The sequence below is a fragment of the Telmatherina bonti genome, assembly GCF_933228915.1.
Source record: "Telmatherina bonti genome assembly, chromosome: 2".
Classification (NCBI taxonomy): domain Eukaryota; kingdom Metazoa; phylum Chordata; class Actinopteri; order Atheriniformes; family Telmatherinidae; genus Telmatherina; species Telmatherina bonti.
Window position 1 is genome coordinate 19789281 of NC_136620.1, and position 26957 is coordinate 19816237.

Here is a 26957-nt window from a genome sequence, read left to right on the forward strand (position 1 = left end):
GCACTATGGAGAGGTAGCTTGCACATTTTTAGTTTAATCTACATAGCCAGGTTTTCAGCCGTGAATCAAGTCAAGAAACATTTTAGCATCATTCAGTTTTAATATCCAACATAGTTTGAGCCAAACAGATAAAGAAATTCCACAAGTGCTATGATCAAGGCTCCACCAAAGTGTCTGGTTCTGCCTTCTTTTCATTTTGTGCCATGGGCTCAGAGATCAGCTTGGCTAGAAAATTGTTATGGGAAAAATCTCATTTTTATTATCACAGTTGCCATGACAGTGAAAACTAGAATGGAAACCCTCATTTGTCATTTCATATATTTATTTAGTTCATACCCTCATAAGGGAGAGTTTTCCATCACCATCAAGGATGCAATAGTATTTCTACTGTCCTCAGACATGGCTTTGGTTGCCATGGTTTCAAACAGTATGTCAGAAAGATAAGACCAGCTGGATACACTCATCTCTGAGGGGAGGATGAGGAGGGGGGGTGTTAATCTATGACATTCAGACTATCTCCTAATACTAGTTTTTCCATTGTATTATGAAGTTTTCATACTTAATGCTATAAAAGCTAACATGGCTAATATAACATTCAATATGCTGAACAGTCAGTGGTATCTCCTCGGCAGACCCTTCATCAATCCAACAGGTTAGGTCACCTGAATTAATTTCCCACCATCCCAGCTAGCTGATTGTCATTTTGGTGTGTAGGAGCCCTACGAAGAAAAAGTAGGAAGATGCTTTGATGTCTGAACAATGTGTTCATGCATTCAACCAAAATAATGTCACAGTTAAACTGCTATATTAAAGGAAATTCTCTACAACATGAGAAGAACCAAGGAGGCAACAAATGTGCGAAACACATCTTCATTACTCCACCCAGTAAAGGCTAAGCTTTCATTTTAGATCAACAAAGAACCCTCCAACCCACCCAGCATAATTTTTATGACATGGCCACTTGCCGTTTAGACAAACTTAAAATTTACATCCACCGCTATCGGCCACAGTGAGCATTAGCAGCTTTGATGTGCATCATTCAAGTCAAACCCCTGTTAAAATAATTGAAAGTTTTCACATGGTGTTTTAGAAAGAGACATGAATAAACAACAGCCTTTGTTTTCTAATAACACACAATTGTTCCTATCAACTGCAGACATGGCGTCTTGACACATTTAACAAGGTGGCAGCTCACGATACAAACATAGCTATTTGTGACTGTCTGAGACCTATTTTGGATGTTCTGCTGGCAGTTTGATGACAGAAGCTGAGTTACATCCACGTCCTATTTGTGGCACCAGTTCCACATTTAGACCTCATCCATTGCAGCTGAACCCTTAACTGGGCAGATTCTGTACGGTGAGCAGAAGGCATTAGCATCAAGCACCTGGAGACAAGAGGAAATGCTAAAGCGGTGCAAAAGAAAAGTGGGGGTGGGGTAGTTGGATGAAGTGCACCAGAGCAATCCAGTGCCAACACCAGAGAGAACAGCATATTTTGTAAGGGTGTGGTCTACATGTAAGCTGCTCTAATTACATCCACTTTATTTTGCATGGCCAACTTGTTTGCCAATTGTTTTACCCTGGAGGTGTGTGGAGGAGGATGTGGACATTTAAAGCCTAGCCTAATTCTCTCTTGCACATATATGTGCATATTTTGGCCAATTTACTGATGTAAATATTGTCATTTAGTCCAGCACATGTCCACATGTGGTGCATGTGGACTCTACAGCTGAAGGGACAGCTCTCTGTATTGGTGTAGATGCATCTGGCAGAAATGTGCTGACTCTTTCGGTGGTGATATTGACAACTGAGGTCCTTCAGCAGTGCTGCTTGGGAGTCTATTTTGGGGCAAGTTGAGTTTAAGTGCAGGCTATGCTTAGTATCATCTTGGAATGGAAGAGACTTGTGTCTGAAAGGAGGTCATGATTGCCAAACACTGAAAATGTTTCTGGGTTACACTCAAATTACTGTCTTACAAAGCAGTTCTTAGCCACAATGATCTTTGTGGCTAAAATATACTGTGAATATATTATTACTGTTCTCTCGTCATAAGACAAGGCTGAATATATACTGAACAACATTCCCTGGAGCTTGGCAATTATGGCAGTAAATATAAATTATATAATATATAAAATAGTTTTAATGCTACTGATTTCGAGCTGCATGACTCCACACACCCCCAAGATATAGATTTGTCCATAAAAGCTCAAAAATACTGGACAGTCATCCAATAAATTTAGAAAAAAAATATACATGTTTCCATCTAATGCAAATGAGCTCTTGTCTTGTGTGCTGACAGTGGAGATACAAAAAGACCATCCGGTGTCCCAAAGAGAAGAAGTGATGTAGGGCGCAACATATGTCCCTGCTGCTCATACTGGACCGATTCTGGTGAAAACCACATCAGATTTAAACGCCAAAGTAGAAACAGAAACCCAAAAAACTGAATACATTTATTGTTGCACCACTGTTTGCTTGAAGCTAGCGAGCTGTTTTTGCCCCTGGCCAATGAATGCGCCAGATTTTTTTTTTTTCTTCTTTTGTCTTGGTCAGCGGTCCTTTTTGGGGAATATTGCCCCTAGCAAGCAGATTTAAAATACAGTGTGAATCAAACCAAACCAGAAGAAAGGTACAATTTTTTTCAGAATTCCCCTCTGGTTCCCCAGACTATCCTGGTGCGAATGCACCTTTAAATTGTTGCGGATAAGGGATGACACCCATGTATGAACACATGCTCTTTTAACTAAAATTGTCAGGTGAGGATTAAACACCGTTCAAAGCAGCATGTGAAAATAAACTCACCAGTGTTTGGCATCATGCTGCAGCTTTCTGAATCATATACATATTCATGAGCTGTAATTTGTTTGAATTCTTGCAGCAGGTGAAAAGACTCTATAGGTAGTGTGTTTGTTAAGAGGTTGTTGACTGGCCCATGGCCACTTGCTAGAAAAATAACATATCTGACAATAAAAGGTTTACTGAAGCCTTCCAGTCAGTGTCAAACAGTTTACTGAATTTGTGATTGCCCATCTGATTTTAAAATCTGCAGATGGTTGATCAATCTCTCCATGTAAACACACATACACGTAGACTTCCCATGTTTTCGGGGCTAGCTTGTGTGTCATTGGCCCATGGCTGACACTGATATGATTCTGTGTAAACAGGACATGGTTCAGTGTCACTGCATTCAGTGCTCAACTTTGTCATGGAGTAGTGAAGAGGATTGTTTGTTCAGTTTTGTCTTCCTCTATGCAGTTTAACATTTTTTGGAGCACTTTTATCTGTTTTACCACATCCCAAAGCTGATCTGTGAGATTGAGATGTTGTGGAGGCCGTATGAGTAGTGCGAGTGTGGATGAATTTGAGAGCTTTTAAATGTTAAAGAAAGCAGTTGGAGATGATTTTGGCTTTGTGACATGGTGCTTGTCATAACCTGCTGGTCACTTATTACTCTTTTCAGACCATCCTCTGGAAACCCAACGAGAATAGCAATAAAAAAGTTATGTATTAGGTGAAATAAAATTACATAATTGTATAAATGTGTTGATATTTTTAACATGTGGACAGACTACATAAATATTTCAACAGATTTGACTCCTAAACTGAATAAACACTGTCCAGTCTGCTAACTGGCCTCCCTACATGATTTTAAAATCTGAGTAAATCTGCGTGCAGATGTTTTAATTAAGATGCCGTTATAGAGCTCGTCTTGTTACTTATAAACATTTATATTTTATGACATGATAAATGTCTATCTTTTACCTTTTAAATGCTATGTGTATTTTCTTAATGTGGTTTTCACTGGCTGCAATTCCTCTATTTCTTTGTGCTGCCACTATCTTAGCTAGGATGTTATTGCAGAAGATATTTTTCTAACAGGATTTATATTTGTTTTTAAGTTTATTTTTTGATGTTTAATTCTGATTCCCTTTCTGATACACACATTTAAATGACTCATTCATGTCTGATGAGATGCTGAGCACTTTCATAGCTGATGATCATGGACTTTATTTGGATCTGCTGATGTTGTGAGATGCTTGCTATCATTACTTTGTTTGACTTATATTGGTGATTCCAAATCGGTATGCAGTACGGGCATATTTATTGTGCTTGCCAATCTAAATGTAATTAAACACATCTCATATTAGATTTTGGGTTAGTGTTTCCACTCCTGAAAAGGATGCATTATTCTTAGCTCGCTGGTGTGTCCACAAATAAAGTCAATCAACAAGGCCAGAAAAAGAAGAAAGCTTTACTACATTGCTCTTGAAGCATTTATTTTTCTTCCTGTGATCATTAAAAATAGATTTTTGGCCAAAATGTTTATGCTTCAGTGAGCTTGGTTGTTTCTGGTGATTAAACAGACTTTTTCAGGTTTATTTTGGTCTAAAATTCACTTTTTAAGTCAATGTGTTTTTTTTCCTTTATATTTTTCCAGTAGAATTTTTTTTATTAATTATTAATAAATTATTTCAATATTCTGTTCAAATCGGAAATCAACAACTAATTAAATCAGCTTGTTTTTCATTGTTAGAAATCTGAAGAGAGTTGGAATGGTGGCCTTTCTGTGAGGGGTTTGCATGTTCTCCCCGTGTATGTGTGGGTTCTCTCCTGGTACTGCAGTGCGTGTTAGGTTAACCGCTATGGTCACTTCTGACATGTAAGTCGCTTTGGATAAAAGCATCTGCCAAATGACTGCGGAATAAAAAAAAAAAAAAAGTATTTCTGTCAGCCGTAAGATGCTGTTTCCTGCTTTGCGTGTTGAGCTATGATAGTGGATAGTGTCTTAGTGTTCAACAGGTTGTCTGGATTCTTACGTATCGCTCTGTACACAATTAGCCCTTATGAAATGACTTGTTGTTTTCTTGGCAGTTGCCGCATCGCCGGTGGACCTGATTGTCAGATGTGACAACTAAATGTTTATTTGTATGATAAATCAAACAGGTCATCCTGCATCCATACCCTACATGGAAAGTATAAAAGCTGTTGGAATCTTCATTATTAAGGAGGATAAGGTGATTCAAAGCTTCATGCCCAATACCAGTTTCTTTCATTAAATTCAGATTTTTAATCTGACATGAGTAACATCTGCATGGTTTATCCATTAAAAAATTAATACTTCAATTCCACATATTAATTTCTTTGCATGAAAACATTTTGACAGCCCTGATAAAAGATCCCAAATTTATTTTTTAAATGCGAATAGTTTTTTTATTTTTAAAAAACAGTGATCTAGTGACCCCTTGAAATCCTCTTGGGACCCCCAGTTTAAATGGCTGTATCGCTATATAGGTCTCTCCACCCCCCTGCTAAAACAGTAACTGCTTTTGGGTAGACATTGGTCCTTCAAGGCGGTCGGGTGGTACCCCGAAATCCAAGCACTGCTGACATGGTGATTGCAGTGCATGGAGACTTAACTGGGAAAGGGTGAGTGCTCCCCCACAACGGGGGTCTCCAACTCCGCTCCTCATGAGCTAACATCCTGCAAGTTTTTAGTGTTTTCCCGCCATGACACGCCTGACCTAAATCAATGGCTCATTAATAGGCAGGTGCAGAAGATGACAACAAGCTGTTGTAGAACTTTTTCATTTGAATCAAGTGGGTTGTACCAGGGAAAAACTAAAACCTGCAGGATGGTAGCTCACGAGGACCGGAGTTGGAGACCACTGCCCCACAACAACAAAGGCCCTAGATGCCGGTCTAACATACCCATCAGAATAACATACTTTTGCCTAATGAACATATGTACCACAGAATGTGGCAAAACTACAGACATGATATGAATGAAACATATGACCCTATACCAACACAGTTTTCTGTCATGTCCTTTTTGGGTTTGGGATTAGGGATATGGCTTGGGTTCATCTTAATGGATATGCTGCTTTAACAAAGAAACCTAAAAAAACAGATAAGCCTTTAAATGTGAATGTACGGTAGGGCTGGGCGATATGACCTTTTAGTAATATCCCGATATTTTTATGGCATGTCACGATATACGATATATATCTCGATATTTACCTCAGCCTAGAATGAATGCTTTGGTTCTTACAATCACATCAGTAAGATGATTTTGTGTCTACATTAAAACATAATTGTTCATACTGCATTAAGATATGCTGATTTTAAACATTTATGCCAAAAGGATGAAATTGTAACGAAGCAAACTAATCAAAACTGTATTTATTGAACAGTTAAAGCAGTGGCAGAAACATGTCATTTTAAAACAAAATAAAGTGACTTTGCATGATGTAATAAATGCAACGTATGAAAATAGGTGCTCTAGGGGGGGACTTTTCAAATGATGAACTATTATAAGGCTTTGCTTTATGGATACGTTTTTGAGTTGTCTGTATTTTTTAGTTTAGCGTAGAAATCAGTCTTATAATACTGGCAGAATGTCCTCGTATCGTCTCCAATAAACGGCTTCAGCCAGTTTTTAATTCAGGATTTGATTCCCACTCCTTTCTGTACTTTCTAGAGACATGACGAGCTAGATAAATATTTAGCTTGTGTCACACACACAGTGGATGAAGTGAGTAAGTGACAGAGGCTGTGAATGTAATCAAATAGAATTAATTATTTTTGCGTGACGTGAAAAACTTTGTAATTTACGTCCCACTCTGTAATCCAGAGCGGGATCAGTAGCGGATTTGGCTGTTCATTGTGACTGTAGGTGGACTCGTGCAGGTGTCCTCTCTGCTCCTCTGACTGGCTGCAGCTGCAGCCGGAGCGACTGAGTGCTTTAGGACAGGGAGAGACTCTCGTTCTGACAATAACTTTACAATATGCGCTTTAAAGTCAGTCGCCAAAATACCAGGAAAGTTTCTAGTAACTCCAGTAAAAGTCGCTAGATTTGTCGCTTGTCGCTTTTCACAAAAAAGTCACCAGATTTAGCGAGTAAGTCACCAAGTGGGCAACAGTGGCTCCATGCTGCCTCTCATGACGTAGCATGTAGCTCACGTTATGTACGTAACGAGGTGCGCTTGCTTTAACTCTCTGTGCAAAGCGGTGGAGAGTCGAGGAGGAGGGAGAAAACCCCGCCTACAGCTAAAAACAACTGCGTGACAACAGGATACTCGAATATGACGAATATAGGCATTTTCTATATCGCACAGGGGACTAGCCACGATATCTCGAGTATACTCGATATATCACCCAGCCCTAATGTACGGTACGCTTTTGATGAGGTGTGGCAAATTGACAGAACACTGGACTTTAGATTCTGGGTGATGGAAATCCTACAAATATTAAAGTCTGTTTCTGTCCATGAATTCTTTTTCTAGTTCGGTTCTTCTAAACTTGAAATCAAAAGGACAAAAACAGCCTGATTTTAGTTTTTTACTTTGCATTTATAAAGGACTAATGAAAAGCAAGCTAGTTATTTATAATTTGATCTCTAATTTTGAACTGAATATTAAATAAACAAGATCATGTCAGATAAAATGGTCCGTGTTGTGTTTTAAAAGGTGCCATAGGGGAAAAAAAAAAAAGGTACGCCTTCTCTATTTCGTTACCATGGTGATTACTGACACTGATGTGTAGGCCGTTAAATGAAAACCAGCAGCATTTTGCCAGTTTTCCCCTCCATGTTGGCACTGCAAGATGATCCCTGCTGACACCTTCTGTTGCTGCACCTCTCCCTCCCTGCTAACGAATGTCTGTGCTGCTCTCCGACCCCTGACCTACAGGAAGCAGTGAAGTCGTTATCAGCGTGCCACAGGGATTCAGTACAACCCCATTTGTTTTTGGAAGCACATTTTCTGAAAAGCTCTCTAGCTGTGTGGGATCATTGGGATATGTTTGCATATTTAGCTTCATTAGAAGAAGATGAACCTCTGAGCTCAGGTCATGGTAGTTTCAGGACTCACTGAACCTTTTTGTGCCACCAGACATTTGAATGGTGTTTTTGCAAGCTCCAACCTTGTGTAAACGTATGTCATTTGGACTTTTCTGCTCTGTAGCAAAGCTAATGAAGAGCATATGGACACAAGAGCAATTGAGATGTGGTTACTTTATTACAAAGATAGTTTCATACTATTTCTTTTAACATTCAATGCTCTCAGTACTTTTTGTTTGCTCTCAGAACCACGAAAGAACCTTAATTTTCACATCAATTCTCATCTCACCTGTGTTCATTCAAATGTAACGTAGATGTGTAATTTTATTATATTGTTTGCAGAAAATAGTTATAATTGCATGAGCCAATTTTGCATGATATAATTGCATGATATAATTAATTTTTTCCTTTTTTATTGATATCCCTTGTGTATTGTCAGATTTTGTTTTTGGAAAATGGCATGCACAATTTGAGTCTGTTACTTATATGTTATCCTTTTTTTTTTTTTTTTTAAATAAAATTGAACTTGAAGATGCAGCAAAGCTAGTACATCCACAAAGTCCCCGCTTGTAAAAAAACAAACAAACAAAACTTTCTGGTCTTTTTTTTTTTTTTTTTTTTTTTAAATAAAAATAAATATTATAAATATTATAAATATTCTATGTAGAAATAAAAAATAAAAATCCTATATAGATTAAAGAAACCCCTTGTTTTTGGGCGTCTAACAAGGGAATGGGCCTTTTTTTTTTTTCTTTTTTTTTCAGTACTATTGCTTGAGCTTTAGACCGATTCTTTTTTTTTTTTTTTTTTTTGCTCTGTTTATTTTGAGTCTGTGGTTGGTTGATTGGGTCACCAGCAAATTAACCCCATCCTCTTGTGTCAGACGGTGGCAGGATGCTGAGTGTGTGCCTTGCTGACGCCCCTCCTCTTGGCATCTTTTAGTCGGCCAGACAAGCATTATATCCAGCTGGGATCGGATTATGACTTTAATTCTTTGCTTCTATGACCGGTCGCTATGGCAACTTCATCTTTCATGTCACGCACTGCACTGAGCATTTCAAGAGAGCGTGCACACAGACATATTGATGTACTATGTGGGGCATATTGGCTCACCTCTTGTATGAAGTAAAGAGCCTTTTATAGTGCTGGATGGTGTTTTATTGAAGCAGCTTGTTTACTGATGTTTTTTTTTTTTTGTTTTGTTTTTTTTTCTCACTCATGTCTCATGTAATCTGCAGTTTAAGTAGATGCTGCTGTAACTTCTTTGTCTGGTGCAGTAGGTTGTCCTGCTCAATAGGAAGTTTAAACATTTTAATATTAATATGATTCACCACATATGATCTGCAGAGGAGCTTTTGTTTGTTTTGCGCTGGAGCTCCAGATAGTCTTTCTATTTTTTTGGGTGGGGTTTTTCTTCTTTTTGCCTGCCAGTTATATTGGAGGTAATGAAGCCAAATGCAGACCAGACATTCAGTGTAACGCTGCTTGTGTGCGAACAATTTTTTATGCCATCACAGGAAAATGATCATCCTCTAAAATAAAATAAATGCATATTCAACACTTTGCTGCTGATGCAACATATTCATGCTTTTACCTTTCAATTATCCATCCATCTATTTTCGGACCTTCTTACTTCAATTCAGCATTGCAGGCCTTTCAGTCTTGTAATCAGTAATCTACAATATGAGCTGGAGGCTTAATTTCTGACATGAGATGGTTTTATTTGTTTGTTTTTAATTTCTTTTTTTTTTGCACAGGCTGAATAATAAAAATGTATGTCTGTTTAATTTCTCATTATTTGAATATATTTATTTTATTGTATTTATTTTATAGGAACAATCTCCAGATTTCATTTAATTTTATTTTTTAATCAAATCTATAGGCTTTAAGGCCTAGCCTGCACTTGTACTCAAACCTTGATAGGTCAGCTGAACCTTTTCTATCATCCCTGCTCAACCACGACCACCCTATCCAACATACAATGGCATCATTTTTAATAGTACACTTAATGAATATAGTTATAAATATTTTTTATTACATTTATACTGGTTTGAATTATTGTATTATTATGAACATTAAAGGAACCTGTTTGTTTTTTGTTTGTTTGTTCTTTTAATTTTGTAACTCGAGCGTTTGCATTGTGGGAAGCAGCAAAGAAACAGCAACACACTAAAGAACCTATTCAAATATTTTGAAGATATGCTTTTTTATTTGGCACTATTATACAACATGTTTGATAGAGGTAAAATTATTTTTTTAAATATAGTTTAAGATGTCAGATGGTACCATTTATGTGCATGTATGTAAACATCTATATATATATATATATATATATATATATATATAGATATATAGATAGATATAGATATATAGATAGATATAGATATAGATATATATATATATATCTATATCTATATATATATATAGATATAGATATAGATATAGATAGATAGATATAGATAGATAGATATAGATATAATAAATCTGTGTGTGACAGAAATGTCTTTCTGAGGGTTCTAACCTGTTTTTGGTGTTGTTCAGTGGCAAACTGAATGGGATTCACTACTTCAGGATAATAAATGACAGGGAGATAAATACAAATGACAGCAAAGAGCTGAAAGGCAATTAGGTTTGTGTTCCTGCAATTAGAAGCTTGCCTGACAGGTTTGAAACATTTCTGATGTGTTGAACATAAAAAGAATCAGCTCCACCCTCCTTCAGCATGATGGCTAAGATTTTTTTGAAGTGATAAAGGAAACTGTTGATGCCTCAAAGCGATCACCTGTGTTAAACACCAACTATTTCTGCCTCAGTGTTAACAACCATAAGCAGGCGTGTAACCACTAGCCTGCACCGCCTGGCATCGAGCCCAGTGTGTGACAAAGACACACATTTTCCACTCTTGTTGCTGCTTCTGTCTCTTGCACATTTTGCTTTCCCCTATCCTTCACACAGGCTTAATGGCCTCTTATGTAGATGACAGTGAGACATTGTGCTTAAGGTTGAGTAGCAGGTGATCTCATCCCAGGCAGCTACTGCTGTTCTCAGCACATCTCCTCCTAAAGATCAGGCCGAGTGAAGTGCTTCAGCTTTGTGTGGCTGCCTTTTGTTTGTGGCAGTGTATGCACAGTCTGTTGGGTTTTTTACCCCCCTTGTTTTCCTTTATGTGAGCATAAGTCAGTTCTTCTAAAGTGCAGGTCTTTGGGGAACACAAATGACTGTGCAGAAACTGCTGCTTGACATTTATAATGGTTGGTTGGGCTCTTAAGCAAGATATCCTGTTATTGTTTTAATGTTTTCTGGCCTGGCCTGTAAGAATTGTAGTCATTGTTATCATCTGTCTGTGAAAATCTATTTAGCTGACAGTGTCTCCTAAACAGCAGCAAGAGATGAAGCCGAAAGGACTTTAATGTTATTAATCTCAGAGGCACAAATGTTATTATCGTTATTTTTGGTTCCTTCCCTTTCAGTTATATGCCAACCTTGAGGATTTATTGAGAAGGTGCTTTGGGGGTAACATGTTAGGACATGCTTCAATGTTTAATAGACTGAAAATCAGCAGCTCAGGATGTGTAAAACATCTACAGTTCTCCTGTAATCACATAAAGTCTTTGACAAGAAACTGACAAATAAAGATGGAGAACATCCAGTAAGCACAACACTTAATTTATACTCCAGTAGCAAATTATTTTTCTTTTGTGATTTGTATATTATTAGTTCTGTACCTATACTTGATTACCTGACTTTAGTTTCCAAACGTATTCATTCTCAAAATAACCACAACAATAGCTTTATAATGCACTTTCCTGATTTTTGGATGAAAATTTATTTATACAAAAAAGCGTTTATGGAGAAGCAGATACAATTACATCCCTTTAAAAAAACAAATTTTAATTTAAAAATAAAGGTAAAATGCAGTGAAACTGGTCAGTGACAATAAATAAATAAAATGAGAAAAGCTTGGGGAAAAAAGTGAAAGACTGCTCAATAAAAGAAAAACAAAAGTATGTAAAGAGGGATGGGATTGGCAGGTACTACATTTCAGTATGGTCATTTTATTGTGAAAAATTTGTCAAATTAGCTTCAAATGTTTTCAACTAAGTGTGATAATGTTAGTGTTTTTGGGCCTGGTATGTTAATAAAGTAGGTTAAAGTTTACAAAAAAAAAAAAGATCAGTTCATGTAGGTGAAATTGTGAGAAAAAGATGCAAAATATGGGTTTCGTAAACATTTTATGTTTATATAAAGGGCTAATATAGGCTGAAACTATATTAATAGGAATATTAATAACTAGTTTCAGTCAAAGTTGGATATTTGGTTTTGCCCCTAATGTTTATGTGCTTCATTATACATTAGTGATCATCTAATGTTAGCCAGACAACATGTCTCTGTTGCCAAGCTTTCATGACCCTGACACTCACCTGACCTCTGACCCCACCACACATCACCATTAAAATAGATGAACAGCCACACGTGGTTTTTATGGCCCTCTTGATACAGTCAGGATCTGTTTACTACGCTTTTTACAAAATAGAAGACTTGGATTTACATTATTACTTATGAGAATTTTTTGGTGCCGAAACCATACTGTCATATTTCACACATTGTGGAACAAAATGGAAATAAGCACTAAATAATATAAATACTGTATTTATATTAACAAGAACAAAAAAAAAAAGTTTAAATGTTGACATTGAAGCAAACAAGCCGACAGTCTACATTATTAAAGGGAAGTTAAATTAAGGCAATACTGTCAGGTTCCTGGGTGTGAAGCATTGTGGGAGCGATAGAAAGACAGGATTACACACCCAATTAGTAAGCTAAATCATGTGAAACAAAAACCACACTCCCCACCCAACCCCTGTGTGGTGAGCAAAGGGGATTAGATTTCTATAAGACTCTCTGAGGCCAAAGAAATATATAATGGGTTAAACACGGTAGATTTGACATGGACGCTAATTGATTTTCTGACTGGAATCTTGTTTATTGTGTTTACATTTACTCAAAGGAGAAATTTTGTGCAGTGGTTTCCAGTGGTTCAGATTTTAAATAGTCTAATAGCGTTGTCTCAAGTTTTACTGTAAATGAAGGATGTTTTGCCTGGTTACTACACTTCAGGGTTCCAGGTCTTTGATTATCATGAGATTGCGTCAGTATCTGCATCTGTATCTAAAACAACTTATTAAAGCAGTACATAGAAACATGGAGTATATGTACTCTGGTTCCGTGGTACTTTTTATTCTCCTGTTGTATAATTATGTTTTTTATTTTTGGTACCATTTTTAGACTGTCAAAAAGAAAGGTGGTAGTAGCTTTTTCAGTTCCAGTCATGTTTCAAAGATATAGTAACAAATTTACCTACATAATAACAGCAGTCAATACAGGAGACTGAATTAAATATCTGTGGCCACTCTCGAAAACAGCCAGTGCAGTGTTATTCACAGACATGTCTCGACTGCCACAGAGGACATCACCTCTCTTCCCTCGCCTCCGTCCAGCCGTGTAATCCTGCAGCCGTGGCGTTGGTGTCAGTGCAGGGATCCAGTGTTGCTTAGATGGGCACAATGGCTGCTCTGTAGTCCTCTCTCTGTATTGTTTTCCCCTGAACTTGGAGGCACAATGAGGCCCTTATCCACATGGGCTGCAAAGTTTGGAAAACTCGCTGTCAGGTGCTTTTCTTTCAAGCTTGTTTGAGAGCTGAATTCATGAAAAGAATTTGTCAGCAAGGAGAAAATAGAAAGGGATGGGAAAAAAAAAAAGATTAAGCACACATACCAGCTCATTTGGTCAAAATCGAAGCGATAGTCATGGTAATCGTTCATGTTGGATGTTTTAATTTGCTTATCCATTCTAACAGTAAAGTAATTGTGTTGTAAATTAATTGCATTGACTTCCTTGGTGACAGTAAAGCAACCCGACAGCTGGTTAAGATTGTGACGGCTGGAGTTTAATCATCTGTTTAATGAAGATGACAGCCTTGATGGTAAATGTTCTTCCACTCAGTTTTTTTTAAAGGATTTTTATTGAAGCAGATAATCAAACCTGCTTCCTGCAGATGTTTCAGACACAGACTCATCAGGATCTCATCATGGATTTACCCCAGCTCTTATGGTGGTCATGTGGGACTAAATCATTAGTTTAAGTGTCTGGAGACCTTTTTAATTTAATTTTTTTTACCCAAACGAAAGCTTAAAGCAGCAATACTAGACTTAATATTATTCACATTAGCCTCCACCCCCATTGACGGCTAATTCAGGACCTGCCATGTATCTTTTTCTTCTCTTAGCGATCCTGACCGAGTAAAAGTCAATCGAATGTTGACTCATGGCTGAGCTCTAGCTCTGTCACTTTAGCTCTTTTTCTTCACTTCTTCCCATAATGTCCTCTTATGTTTATTTAACTATGTCACAGTGTGTGTTCAAAACAGCCATTGTGTTGATATCCAGTTGTTGGTGGTGATCCTACAACATTCATGAAGAAGTTGTAAATCTAGGTGGCAGAGAGAAATAATATACATAATGGACTCATTAAAGTTTTAATGTCAGAAAATGATGTAGTGTTGCTATAAGAGAAAAAAATCATTAAGCTCAGGCTGTCATTTCTAACTGTAAATTCTGTAAAGCAGGTTGTACAACACCAAACACTTTGATTTGTTACTGTAATTTTTTAGTTTTTATCAATGACTCTGAATCAGCCTGCTATTCCATTGCATGTATTTATGCTTTTCATCCTTCCAATTAAAGTAGCGCTGTCTTTTGCTCCAGTCGGTTGTTTTTACATGTGCATCCGATGTCTCGTGGTTGAGCTTGTTTGCTCTGTTTTTCTCTCACTATAGAAATAAGTGCTGTATGACCCAAAACTATTTCACCGACTCTCTATCTCCTCTTTCCCTCATGTCCAGATTGCACTAAATATTTAATCCCTGCCAGATTTCAGCTGGCCAACATTCAGCACAACATCCTCCGTGTCAACATTGTCATTCGCATGCATGCTAAAGCAGTGCATGTTATTAGGTCAGGATGTTTTGCAGAAACAAAACAGCTGATGAGATTCTGCAGAAACAAAAAGAACAGTGTGCTTTCAGACAAGCTGACACATGAGTTTATGAATGTACTGGAAGTGGTCAGCTGCTTTAAAATGGCACAACTCACCTGTTTACGGCAGCAGTTCCAGGAATGTGCTGAGCGACTCGGCCGTGTTTTTAGATTGTAGTCCGACATCAAGGTGACATGTTTGACCGACCCCAGCAGCCACTTTACATATTGTGGATGTCCTGCAATGTGAAAAACGAGCTGTTGTACCAGCTTTCTTTATAATTAGATCTGCCATCTGTCAATACGTTTGGTAGTTATGAAGTATCTTTACTCAACTGCTGTATGTACAGGAGCCTTTTCAGTTAAGATTTCTGTTTCTGGCAATTTTACTTTTCACAAAAACTGTCCTCAAATATGTTTAGAGCACATAATACAGATCTCTATAACCTTGAATTATATTAATCAATTAACTTTTCAATTTATGCAGTGTTTTAGGAATTAGTGCGGGGTAATAAAACCCTCTGATAGTTCGATCATTATTTCCATAAATATTGGTGACAACCATGAAATATTTTCAGTCAACCTATAGAGCCAGCTTCGTATACCTCTGCATACTTTTATCTACTAGTTGGTGGTAATGTGCCTGTGAGCTGGTTGTAAAGCACCAACAAAACTTAAAAAGGGAAACAGAAAAAGTACGAAGAGCAGCCAGTAGGATCAGGATAAAACCTGAGCAGAAATATGAGAGAGGATGTAGAGGTGGCCTGGGTCTGGAGGACCTGCGTTCAAGTCCCCAGACCCAGGCCAATGAGGTTAGACACTGTGGGTCCATGTGCAAGGTCCATTGCTCGTAGTTAACTAGGATAGTTAAACAAACCTGATCCTAATTGAGCGGCTGGGGTCGCTGTTGAGTTTCTGTTGAGGTTTGATGTAAAACAAGCAACTGCCAGAAATCAGTTTTGTAAATTTTATCAGCATTTCTTTCAGAGAATGTTCTACAAAACATCACTGAAATGAACAAAACTGATAGCAGGAAGTTTCAAGACCAATCAGGTGGATTTTTGTGAGAAATTTGAGCAGCAGGACCTGAACCTGAAGGACTTGATGAACAGGAAAAAAGTGTTTTGCTATCAACTCAAAGAGATTCAGCCTATTGTACTTCAAGTGGCTACAGTTACACCCAAAACAACTCGATATTGCTGTCAGGATCAATATTAATCATGAAAAATCCCAGAATTTTCTGGACATATTACTGGGTTTTTGGTTTTGCATTGTTTTTCTGACTTCACTGCTTTCAGATTTTATAAGAGTTCTATTTTTCCTGAAAGCATTTACAAATAAAATTTACCTATACAAATCTGTCATGGTGTCCAGTGTGAGAAGCTATAACAAAACTTATGTTTGTTTTTTTTTAAATGTCTTTATTTTAATGAACCCTTCATGGCTTTCCTCTGCTGATTCAAACTGTCACTGTTTGTGTCTCCTGCAGGATTCGTCCTCAGCTGGCCAGAGAGAAGATAGAAGGATGCCACATCTGTACGTACGTGATGCCTGGAGAGCCTCAGGTGATCCTAGGCAAAGACAAAGCTTTCACTTACGACTACTTGTTCGACATGGACTCACAACAGGATGCCATTTACACCACCTGTACAGAGAAGCTGATCGATGGCTGCTTCGAGGGCTACAACGCCACTGTATTTGCATACGGACAGGCAAGTCTTTGTCCTGGGCGTCACAGCTGCAGTGCTGACACTGCTTTCTAGCTGAGTGGATGTAGGAGACTTGTCTGCATGTGTGTGTGTGTGTGTGTGTGTGTGTGTGTGTCTGTGTGTGTGTGTGTGTGTGTGTGTGTTTCAGGGAGCAAAAGAAATAAATGGGTGATTGTGCCGGGACGCTGGTTCATTGACAATAAATCTTTCTGAATCTGAGCGTAAAAGGCTGGAAAATACATATTTTTATTTTATACTTTGAAGCAGAAGTATAAAGGTATTTCTGATAAGTTCAATGGCAAATTAAGTCATCAACATGGCTACATAAATCTCTAGGACTGATCACGAGAGCGCTCAGATCGCTTAATCTTGCATGTTTTTGTGGGGCCCCGAGAAACCACTTTCTGCCCTGCTCTGGTGCTGATCAGTGCTGACTTCATAGTGCAGCCACGTTGTACCTGTCAGAACATTTTACTGAAGATGTATATGGCTTTACTGGAAATCAGCTTTTTTTTCCTGCCAAAACTGAGCAATTTAATCTGCCAAACAAATACAAAACAAACTTTATAACAGGAAAGTGGACCTTTTGTTATGTTTAAGATGCCGTTTTATTTTAATTGAATACTTTCCAGATGTGTTGAGATTTTGAGCTGAGTGAGGAGATGCAGTACAGTAAAACTAAAAACATTCAGATATGTTTGTTAAACAGATGTTGATATTAGGGGTTGAACAATACACTGAGCTGCATCAATTCACTAATCAACAAACTGAAACTATTAATCTAAGAGGAAAAAGTCAAACACACTGGAGGTTGGAATCAATTTTAAAAAATTTATTCAGTCTTTTTATGTGAAGATAACTGATTGTTTTTCAATAAAATGTCTGACTTGGCTGAGGAGAAAAGGACATTTTATATATATATATATATATATATATATATATATATATATATATATATATATACTAAGTTTACAAAGTACTGCTGGACCTGACCTGAGAAGAAGACAGAAAAAGGAAAGAAAGGAGAAGAAAATAAACAGAAGACAATGAGGAAAGAGAAATACACAACATAGAAATGCTGCATCAGTCATTAAATCCTCAGCCTAAATCAAATGAAATCATATTGTGGCAGAATTTGTCATGTTGGTAAACAGTGAATTGTTTCTCACTCAATCAATATATAAAGTCATATTACAGTCAACCCTGTAATTTACATCCTGAATGGGTGTTTTCAAACTTCTGACTGGTACTTTGAGTTTCTCTACAGAATCTAGTCGATACTTCAGGAATGCAGATTTTCATGGCAGCGGGCTTGACTTTTCTATTTAAATTATTGAATTTAAATGACAGAATTTAAATTCCTCCCTCTAATTAATTATTTAATTTAAAACCCTGTTTAGGAAAAAAAAACATCCAATAAGGATTTAGTTTAGCTTTCATCCTTTTCTAGACCATTTTGTTTTTACTGTTTTGTAAAGAGTTGCATAATTTCTTTGGATGTTGTTCTTGACATTTTTAAAGTGTGAATACATTTGCAAATCGACTAATTGTCCGAAAGTTTAGCAATGTGATGCTCCCAAAAGGATTAAAAATGTATTGATTTAAATCAGTTTTTTTTTTTTTTTTTTTTTTTATATGGCACATGCGTTTCCAAAGACAACAGTGGCAGACAACCAGGCTCAGATTGTGATTTGTGGTTCAGGGAGCATGAGACATCACTTTCACACATGAATTGGTCACAACAGATTCCAGACTTTAACCCCATTTAGAATCTTTGGTAAATGCTGGGACACTTCCAGATTTCTGATCATGGTTCAAGATCTCAGGGAAAAAATGGAGGCAATGGACAGATATAACTGTAGTAACATTGCATTAGCTAATTGAAGTGATGCCACAGTAAATAGTCTATAATAAGATATCTATAAAGGTGGTCCAATTAAAATATCTGTGTGTGATTGGCTGATGTTTCTTTTACTTACCATAAAATATTCTTCCATCTCTGCTGCATCACTCACTTTTCTGTGGGAATCACCTTTTTAATTTCACTATATGAAAACAACCAAACAGTTTAAACCCCTGAACACACTGTTCTCCTCTTCTTAGCTCCTCTTTTGCTGCAATATGGCAGTCACATGTTTCAGGGAAGTGAAGTGAGACACACCTTTTGGGCAGCTATACATCTTTTAATGTGCATCCATGTTAACTGTCCTCAGTCCTTCTGTCCCACTTCTGACAGCATAGAAAGCTCACAGTAGTTGGTTTGCCCTGGATCCGGCCTCTCTGCCTCTGTGGCTTTACAGGCACTAATCTAGATTTAGACCGACCCACTCGGCTGGATCACAAGAACGCAGCCTGGCTGGGTTGCAGATACAAGCAGACATGAAAGATGTGGAGATGACAGAATAAATCTCCTGATTTCTCTGAAGAGCTCTGTATTGTTGAAGCTACAGTTTAGTTTTTTTTTTTTTTTTAAAAAAGGCAGTGGGAGATGCTAAGTCTTCCATTTTCCACTGAAACTTTAAAAATCTGTCTTTTCTTTGTGTTGTTAAAATACAAACAAGTTATATGATGCAACTTTTAATTCTTCCAAACTTTACTTTGAACATATAAACACATGTGATAATTTCCATGTAACACACTTCCCAAATCAGAGAGCATCTTTTTTTTCCCCCAAGTGTATTAAGTTTTTCAATTTTACAACAACAACAAAAAAGTAATAGTCACAGTCAGTTATTACAAAAATTACTTAAATTATCACTTGACTTACATACAGACAACAAAAAAAAAACAAAAAAAAAACAAAACACCAAAATAAAACCCACAAGAGCAGCATAAAATGTAGTGCTTAAACTTATACAATTACAGTCCACATATTGTAGATCAAATGTTCATTAATTTCACCCCAGAGTATGGGGGAACGCTATAATTTCAATTTATCTAAAATTGGTTTCCATACATCAAAAAATTTTTGGGGGTTACCCGATATTTCAAATCTTAGCTTTTCAATGTGCAGTACTCCTACAAATTCTCTAAGCCAGGCTTCGAAATGAGGTGGGACATCTGCCTTCCATAATCTAAGAATGCACCTTTTAGCTATAACCATACCGTATGCAATCAGTGAAGTCACATCGTGACCCAATGATTGCAATACTTCTGAGAAGCCCAAAAGAGCCGTTTCAGGGTCAGGGATGATAGTGATTTTAAGCGCCTGGGAGAACCATTCAAATATTGAGACCCAAAAATTCCGAATCCTTGGGCAAAGCCAAAATTGATGTGCCAGTGTACTGTCCATTATCTTACACCTTTCACACAAAGGTGATGTTTGTGGAAAAAACTTATGTAGCTTCACTTTTGAATAATGCAATCTGAAAATTACTTTATACTGAATGGTCTGAAGTCTTGAGTTCACAGAACAATGATGAATGTCTCTCAGTGCTCTCTGCCAAACATCATCCCTGATTGAGATATTTAAATCTTCCTCCCATTTCTGTTTAATTGTCAGAGTAGGAAGAGAATATTTTTTTTAAAAGAATTTTACCAATGAAGAAACTAATTTTTTGGAGTCTGGAGGCCCCAGTAATATTTTAAAGAGATCATTTTCCGTAGGAAGGGAGTCAAATGTTGGAATATTTTGCCTAACATAGTTTCTTAATTGTAAAAACCTAAAAAAATGACTTTTAGGCAAGTTATATTTTGTTTGCAATTGCTCAAATGAGCTAAATTTTTTGTTAATATACTAATTTTTAATTGTGTCAATACCCTTCTGACTCCATTCCCTGAAAACAACATCTGTAAATGAAGTGGGGAAAGCATGATTGCGCCATACCGGAGTGTGTACAGCCGTATTTGGGAGTTCACAAAATTTTCGGATTTGCAACCATATTTTTTGAGAGTGCAATATAGTAAAATGTTCTCCCCTTCGAGAAGCCAAAGGCCTAGGGGATGAGAAAAGAATTGCACGGAGAGAAGTCTTTGAAACCACCGTATGCTCTATTGTCAGCCAAGGGGGAATATTATATGATGGAGAATCTTGATTTATTTGCCAGTATACCATAACTCTAACATTGGCGGCCCAATAATAGTGCAAGAAACAAGGTAGGCCTAGGCCACCGTGTTCCTTGGGTTGTCGCAAATGTTGTTTTGATATTCTGTGAGCCTTATAGCCCCATATGAAAGGTAGAATAACCGAGTCAATCAGCTTAAAATAAGATTTTGGGATATATACCGGGATATTCTGAAACAAATAAAGAAATCTCGGTAAAGAAACCATCTTAATAGTGTTTATTCTACCAATCAATGATAGAGGTAACGTTCTCCACTTTTCAACGTTTTCTTTAAGAGAGTTTAATCTTTTAGTAAAATTTTGTTTGAATAGAGAATTTGGATTCTTTGTTATTGTAATTCCCAAATATTTAATTGTATCTGAAACTTTGAACTGAATTGAAGCTACAAATGCAGGATCCAACTCTGTTGTAAGTACCATAAGGTCACTCTTTTGCCAATTTATGGTATAACCGGACACCATCCCAAAATCATTTATCAATTTTAACAAAATGGGAATAGAATGCTCGGGGTCTGATATAAAAATGGCGACATCATCAGCATAGAGTGATATTTTGTGTTCAACTCTTCCGATTGTTATAGGTTTGATAAGTGGGTTTGCTCTGATGTTGATAGCCAGGGGCTCGATCGCCAGAGCAAATAATAATGGTGATAGTGGGCACCCTTGGCGGGTGCCTCTCTCCAGCGGAAACGGACGTGATCTGTCTTGATTAGTAACAACTGACGCAGATGGTTGTGCATAAACTAAGCGGACCCAGGACACAAAAGATTCTCCCAAACCATATTTTTCGAGCACCTTGAACAGATATCCCCACTCAACTTGATCAAATGCCTTTTCGGCGTCCAAATATAAAACTGCTTGCTTAGAACCTACTGGGAATTTGTAGTATGTGATATTTAGCACCCGTCTTGTATTGAAAAAAGAATACCTGTTAGGGATAAATCCAGTCTGATCCTCATGAACAATAGATTCAATACATACATTTAATCTAGTAGCAAGTATTTTAGTGAATATTTTACAGTCAAGATTTAGCATTGAAATTGGACGGTAAGATGCAGGATTGGAATCATCCCTATCTGGCTTTAGTAGTAAGGCTATGTTTGCATCATATAGCGTTTGAGGAAAAGATTTAGTTTCTATTGAATGTGTGAGCATTCTAAGTAGGAGTGGGGATATCTGTACAGCAAATTTATAAAATTCCGCCCCATACCCGTCTGAGCCTGGGGCTTTCCCTGAAGAAAATGATTCAATGGAATTTAAAACCTCTTTTGTCGACAAAGGTTGGTTCAATTTGTCACGTGAGGAATCATCTAACCTTGGAATTGGAATGTCCCTCAGCCAAGAATCTACGTCTCCTTGTGCTTTTGACCTGTACAAATATTTATAAAAATTGGCAAAACATTCATTTATGGACTTTGGCAAAGTAATATTGTCTCCAGTATTGGATTTAATTCTATGTATAGCCCTGCTATTTTGTTGATTTCTAAGTTGTCTAGCCAGAAGAGTGTGAGGCTTATCTCCAAGTTCAAAATAACGTACACGCAGACGTGACATTTGGGAACTTACTTGTTTTGTTAAAATTGTATTGTATTCATATTTAAGATTAGTAATTTCTTGTAGAATAAGATTACAATTATTTTGTCTATACCTAGTTTCTGATTCTGATATTTTATCATCAATATTCTTTAATCTAGTATCCCTCATTTTTTTCTGAGAAGCCTCATATGAAATTATATGTCCTCTCAAGACCACCTTAAATGTCTCCCATAAAACAGAGTCCGATGTGTCCATTGTGTCATTGGTCTGTAAAAATTCCTCAATTTTCTGTGATAGATATTTACAAAAGTTGGAGTCCTTCAGTAAATATGGTTGTAATCTCCATGTTGAACTTTGTTTCGGAAGATTAAGATCGAAAATTACGCTAGTAGGTGCATGGTCCGAAATTAAAATATTGTGATATTTACTATCAATGACATTTGGTAAAAGCTTAGAGTCCAGTAAAAAAAAATCTATTCGAGAGTAAGAATTATGCAATTTTGAGAAAAAGGAGTAATCCCTATCTGTAGGATGCTGTAAGCGCCAGATATCCACTAAGTTGGTTGAAGAAATAAGACTATTCAAGGTTATCGAGGCATTTGATGGTGCAGGTTGTCTTCTTGCCGATCTGTCCAAGTTCCAGTCCAAAACCAAATTATAATCCCCAGCAATCAGAGAGCATCTTGAGGATATAAATATATCAATTTAATGTTTTGTGAATTTCCCTCCGATACTGGGTGGACTGAAGATAGTTGTACGTATCCATAGTACCAGACTGTCTCTGAGGAATACCCTGACATTGTCTTTTAAAATATCACAAGATATTATGCCGGCAATACTGTCTCCTCTGGAGTTTTTTTTTAATACCAGTGGAAACTGCAAGTCTTGTCTACATGCATATTCTGAAATCTCAACTCCTGATTCCCTTCCCCACTTTTTCAACATGATATTTTCATCTGTGGTCTTATTCATGACAGCTATTCTTTACCCTGCAGACTGGCTCAGGGAAGACGTACACCATGGGCACTGGCTTCGACGTCAACATAGTGGAAGAGGAGCTGGGCATTATCCCCCGTGCCGTCCACCACCTCTTCAAGGGCATTGAGGAGCGTCGCCAGGCTGCCCAGGAGCAGGGACGCCCGGTACCTGAGTTCAAGATCAACGCCCAGTTCCTCGAGGTGCCTTATTACCTCACCGCATCATTACTCATGTTTGTTTTACTGCTTCTTTGAGGGCAAACAAAGCAGAAATAAGAATTTCTCCTCATTAGTAGATGCTGCGGGTCAGGCTTTTATTGTCAACTCTCCTCACCAAACTGTAACGTCAGAACTCCATCACTTCACTAACAATTAAACTGCAGCAGTTGTCCTTGGGGGATTAGGAGGGGTCAGGAAGAGTTAACTGGAATGACAGTTGTGCTGGTACATCAGTCAGGGACACTGTAGACGTTCCTGGAGACGACTTGGAAGTGCAGAGGCAGATTGAACTAACAAATCTTGGATAAGAAATGTGGATATAAAGAGGAAATCACACACCAGTAACTCAGTTCAGTGTGTATATAGATTAGTAAGGGTGTACTTTCCTGTTGGGATGAAGAGAAAATTATAGTTCCTGGATGATTTTCTTAAAATCTCTGAATGCTTCTCCTCTACTAGTCAACATAGTCTCAGCTGACAATAATCTCAATTCTTTATAATATAGGTTTCACCATGTAAAGGCTGCCCTTACTTATTGCTGAAGGTTGTTTTAGTTAATGTGCGACTTGACAGTGAAAGCAGTTGTCAGAGCTACAGCACAGGCATCACGACTTTAGTTGCTGTTTAATCCTTAATACTTGTCAGACAAGGGCTCTTAGAAATTGAGATTTAATGCAACATCTTTCAATGTGAATAACTAAATCTTTGGTTTAAGCTCTTCATCTTGAAAGCTCCTGGTACAGGTTGGCAGCATGAGATGTGTGCAGTATAGAAGATCTTTGTATGCAGTAGGAAGCAACCTTAACATATGAAAATCACCAAGGAAAACTCAGTCATAGACTCTAGCCACTGTCAGCCAAATAAAACTCAAATGAATCTCCGAGCAGTTACACAGGAATGTAACAAAACATGAAAACAGTCAACTTTAGCTCATTTCTTTACTTCAAGCAAACCACACAGACAAGATATAATATGAAAGCAGAGACTGCTGATTACAGAGATGTCTGTCTCATCACTGTGGGACAAAAATGCAGTGAGCTAGAAGCTAAAATCATAAATCATGTCTTGAGTGTTATTCCAGCTCTAAAAAAAAAAAAAAACTCAGCTGGTCTGCCTTTGTTGGAAATGAATCACCAGAGTCCTGGTAGTTTCCATGAAGGTAAAGGCAGTTTATAGTTTATTTAGGTTAGTTTATCGAGTTTATTTATCCCCATCATGTTTCTGGGGTGAATTTGAGGGTTGTCCCTCAGTTCTCCTGACTCTGACCGTTGATAACGGTGTCCATTATTGACATCAACTGATGGGCTCCTGAGATATTTACTTGGGTAATAACTAATTAAAACATTTGTTAAACTGCTTAGGTTAAGTTCTACATTTTCTATGTTTGTACAGTATTTCATCAAACTTTATTTATAAAGCACTTTTCATGTTACCAGTAATACAAAGTACTTTCCATAATAAAACCAATTTCTGCTTTTTAAAATTAAGCCTTAAATTTAAACAAGCACACAACATAATCTCCTTAACACATTTCATGCAAGCACACTTCACTAATGTCACATTTCATCCTTTTGAGACAAAAAAAATAATGTGTATCCCATCTAGTTGTAAAGATACACTTTATTTATTTTGGGTTTGTGATTTCAGACAGGAGGCAGAACAGACAGACCTTGTGATGAAGAGGTTTAATAGATTTTGCGACATTTGCTTCCCTGCAGCTTTATAATGAGGAAGTTCTGGACCTGTTTGACTCCACAAGAGACATGAAGCAGAAATCTCACATTAAAATCCACGAAGATGCCAATGGAGGAATTTATACAGTAGGAGTGACCACACGGACCGTGTCCTCTGAAGCTGAGGTAACACATTATGATGCTGAATTAAACTGGTTATTCAGTCAACATGTGAATTTATTCAGCTGATTATGAGTGTTTGTTTCTTATGTTCACATATTTTCCTTATTACACTGATTTGCTTAAGTCAATCTTTTTTTTTTCTTCCCTCCTAAGATGATGCAGTGCCTGAAGTTGGGAGCTCTGTCTCGCACCACAGCCAGCACTCAAATGAATGTCCAGAGCTCTCGATCCCATGCCATCTTCACCATCCACTTGTGCCAAGTCCGAGTCTGTGCCTCTGACAATGTGAGTACAGGAAACACTCAAGACAGCCTTAAAAGACCATAAAGTCTCTACAAATAAGATTTAGCATCATCAGTTACTCCCAGTAAATTTTGTGTTTGATGGATATTGAATTTCCCTTTGAGGATTAATAAAGTATTTTTCATTTATTTCATTTTCATTCATTCATTTAGTTTAAGGTAGGTTTTCATGGCAATACTTTATTACCCAGTGTTTGTGTTTGTTTGCCCTCTCAGCAAGAAAATGAAAATGATAACAGAGTCTCTAATGGAAACTCAGAGATGGATGAATATGAGACGCTGACCGCCAAGTTTCACTTTGTGGACCTGGCCGGTTCTGAGAGACTGAAAAGAACCGGAGCGACGGGTGACAGAGCCAAAGAAGGCATCTCTATCAACTGTGGACTGGTGAGTTCTCCCCTCTTCTGCCTCACTTCTGCGAGATGCAGCGACTGTAGACTGCCATCTAGTGGCTGCATTTGTTAAATGCAGCCCCGGTTGATCATCAACCATTCAGCACAAAATGCTGAGTTTTATTTACTTATCACTATTTTTACAAAAGAAAAAATGCAAAAGTTAAATACCAACAAAGTAAAATAAAAATGTTGCAACATTTTGAAATATGATTTGTTATGGCTTTCCTGTTTCTATGGCGCAGCTCGCTCTGGGGAATGTAATCAGTGCTTTGGGGGATCGCAGCAAGCGGGCTTCGCATGTGCCTTACCGAGACTCCAAACTCACCCGACTGCTGCAGGACTCATTAGGAGGAAACAGGTTGGTGGGAAACTGTGTTATCTAAAATTATTATTAATACTATCACAAAGTTAAATATGAAATTAGTTTAGATTTTATTTGCATATTTTTTCATAACAAACGTATTGCATGTATGAATGAATGGTTGTGGTATTGTGCAGCTGGATAAAATGGAAATCTTCCTTTGTTTCAATTTTAGCCAAACGGTGATGATTGCATGCATTAGTCCGTCTGATCGTGACTTTATGGAAACGCTGAACACGTTAAAGTATGCCAACCGTGCCCGCAACATCAAGAACAAGGTAATGGTGAACCAGGACAAAGCCAGCCAGCAGATCAGCGCTCTGAGGACGGAGATAGCGCGGCTGCAGATGGAGCTGATGGAGTACAAGACGGTGAGCAGGAAGAGGACTTATTTGAACTTTGGAAAAAATAATGTTTTCTAGAACATTCTTAAGAAGACCGCAGTGGAATGACAGGTTGTCTCCTGCAGGGTAAACGTATGGTTGGTGAGGACGGTTTGGAAAGCTTCAGCGATATGTTCCACGAGAACTCCATGCTGCAGACGGAGAACAGCAACCTGAGGGTGAGGGTCAAAGCCATGCAGGAGACCATCGACGCCCAGCGGGCGAGACTCACCCAGCTGCTCAGTGACCAAGCCAACCAAGCTCTCGCCAGGGCAGGTAGGAC

The 26957-nt window shown here is 37.7% G+C and overlaps 1 protein-coding gene across 4 annotated transcripts in view; it reads left to right on the top strand.

Annotated features, from left to right (window-relative positions):
* kif21a (kinesin family member 21A) overlaps window positions 1-26957 on the top strand; it is a 59528-nt gene that overhangs the window by 4266 nt on the left and 28305 nt on the right. For all 4 annotated transcript variants that reach the window (XM_079251405.1, XM_079251406.1, XM_079251408.1 and 1 more), the window contains exons 2-9: window positions 16363-16585; window positions 23177-23359; window positions 25096-25236; window positions 25387-25518; window positions 25752-25922; window positions 26173-26288; window positions 26467-26662; window positions 26761-26950. In XM_079251405.1, the coding sequence (XP_079107531.1) occupies window positions 16363-16585; window positions 23177-23359; window positions 25096-25236; window positions 25387-25518; window positions 25752-25922; window positions 26173-26288; window positions 26467-26662; window positions 26761-26950 (1352 nt within the window). The remainder of the gene's footprint in view (window positions 1-16362; window positions 16586-23176; window positions 23360-25095; window positions 25237-25386; window positions 25519-25751; window positions 25923-26172; window positions 26289-26466; window positions 26663-26760; window positions 26951-26957) is intronic.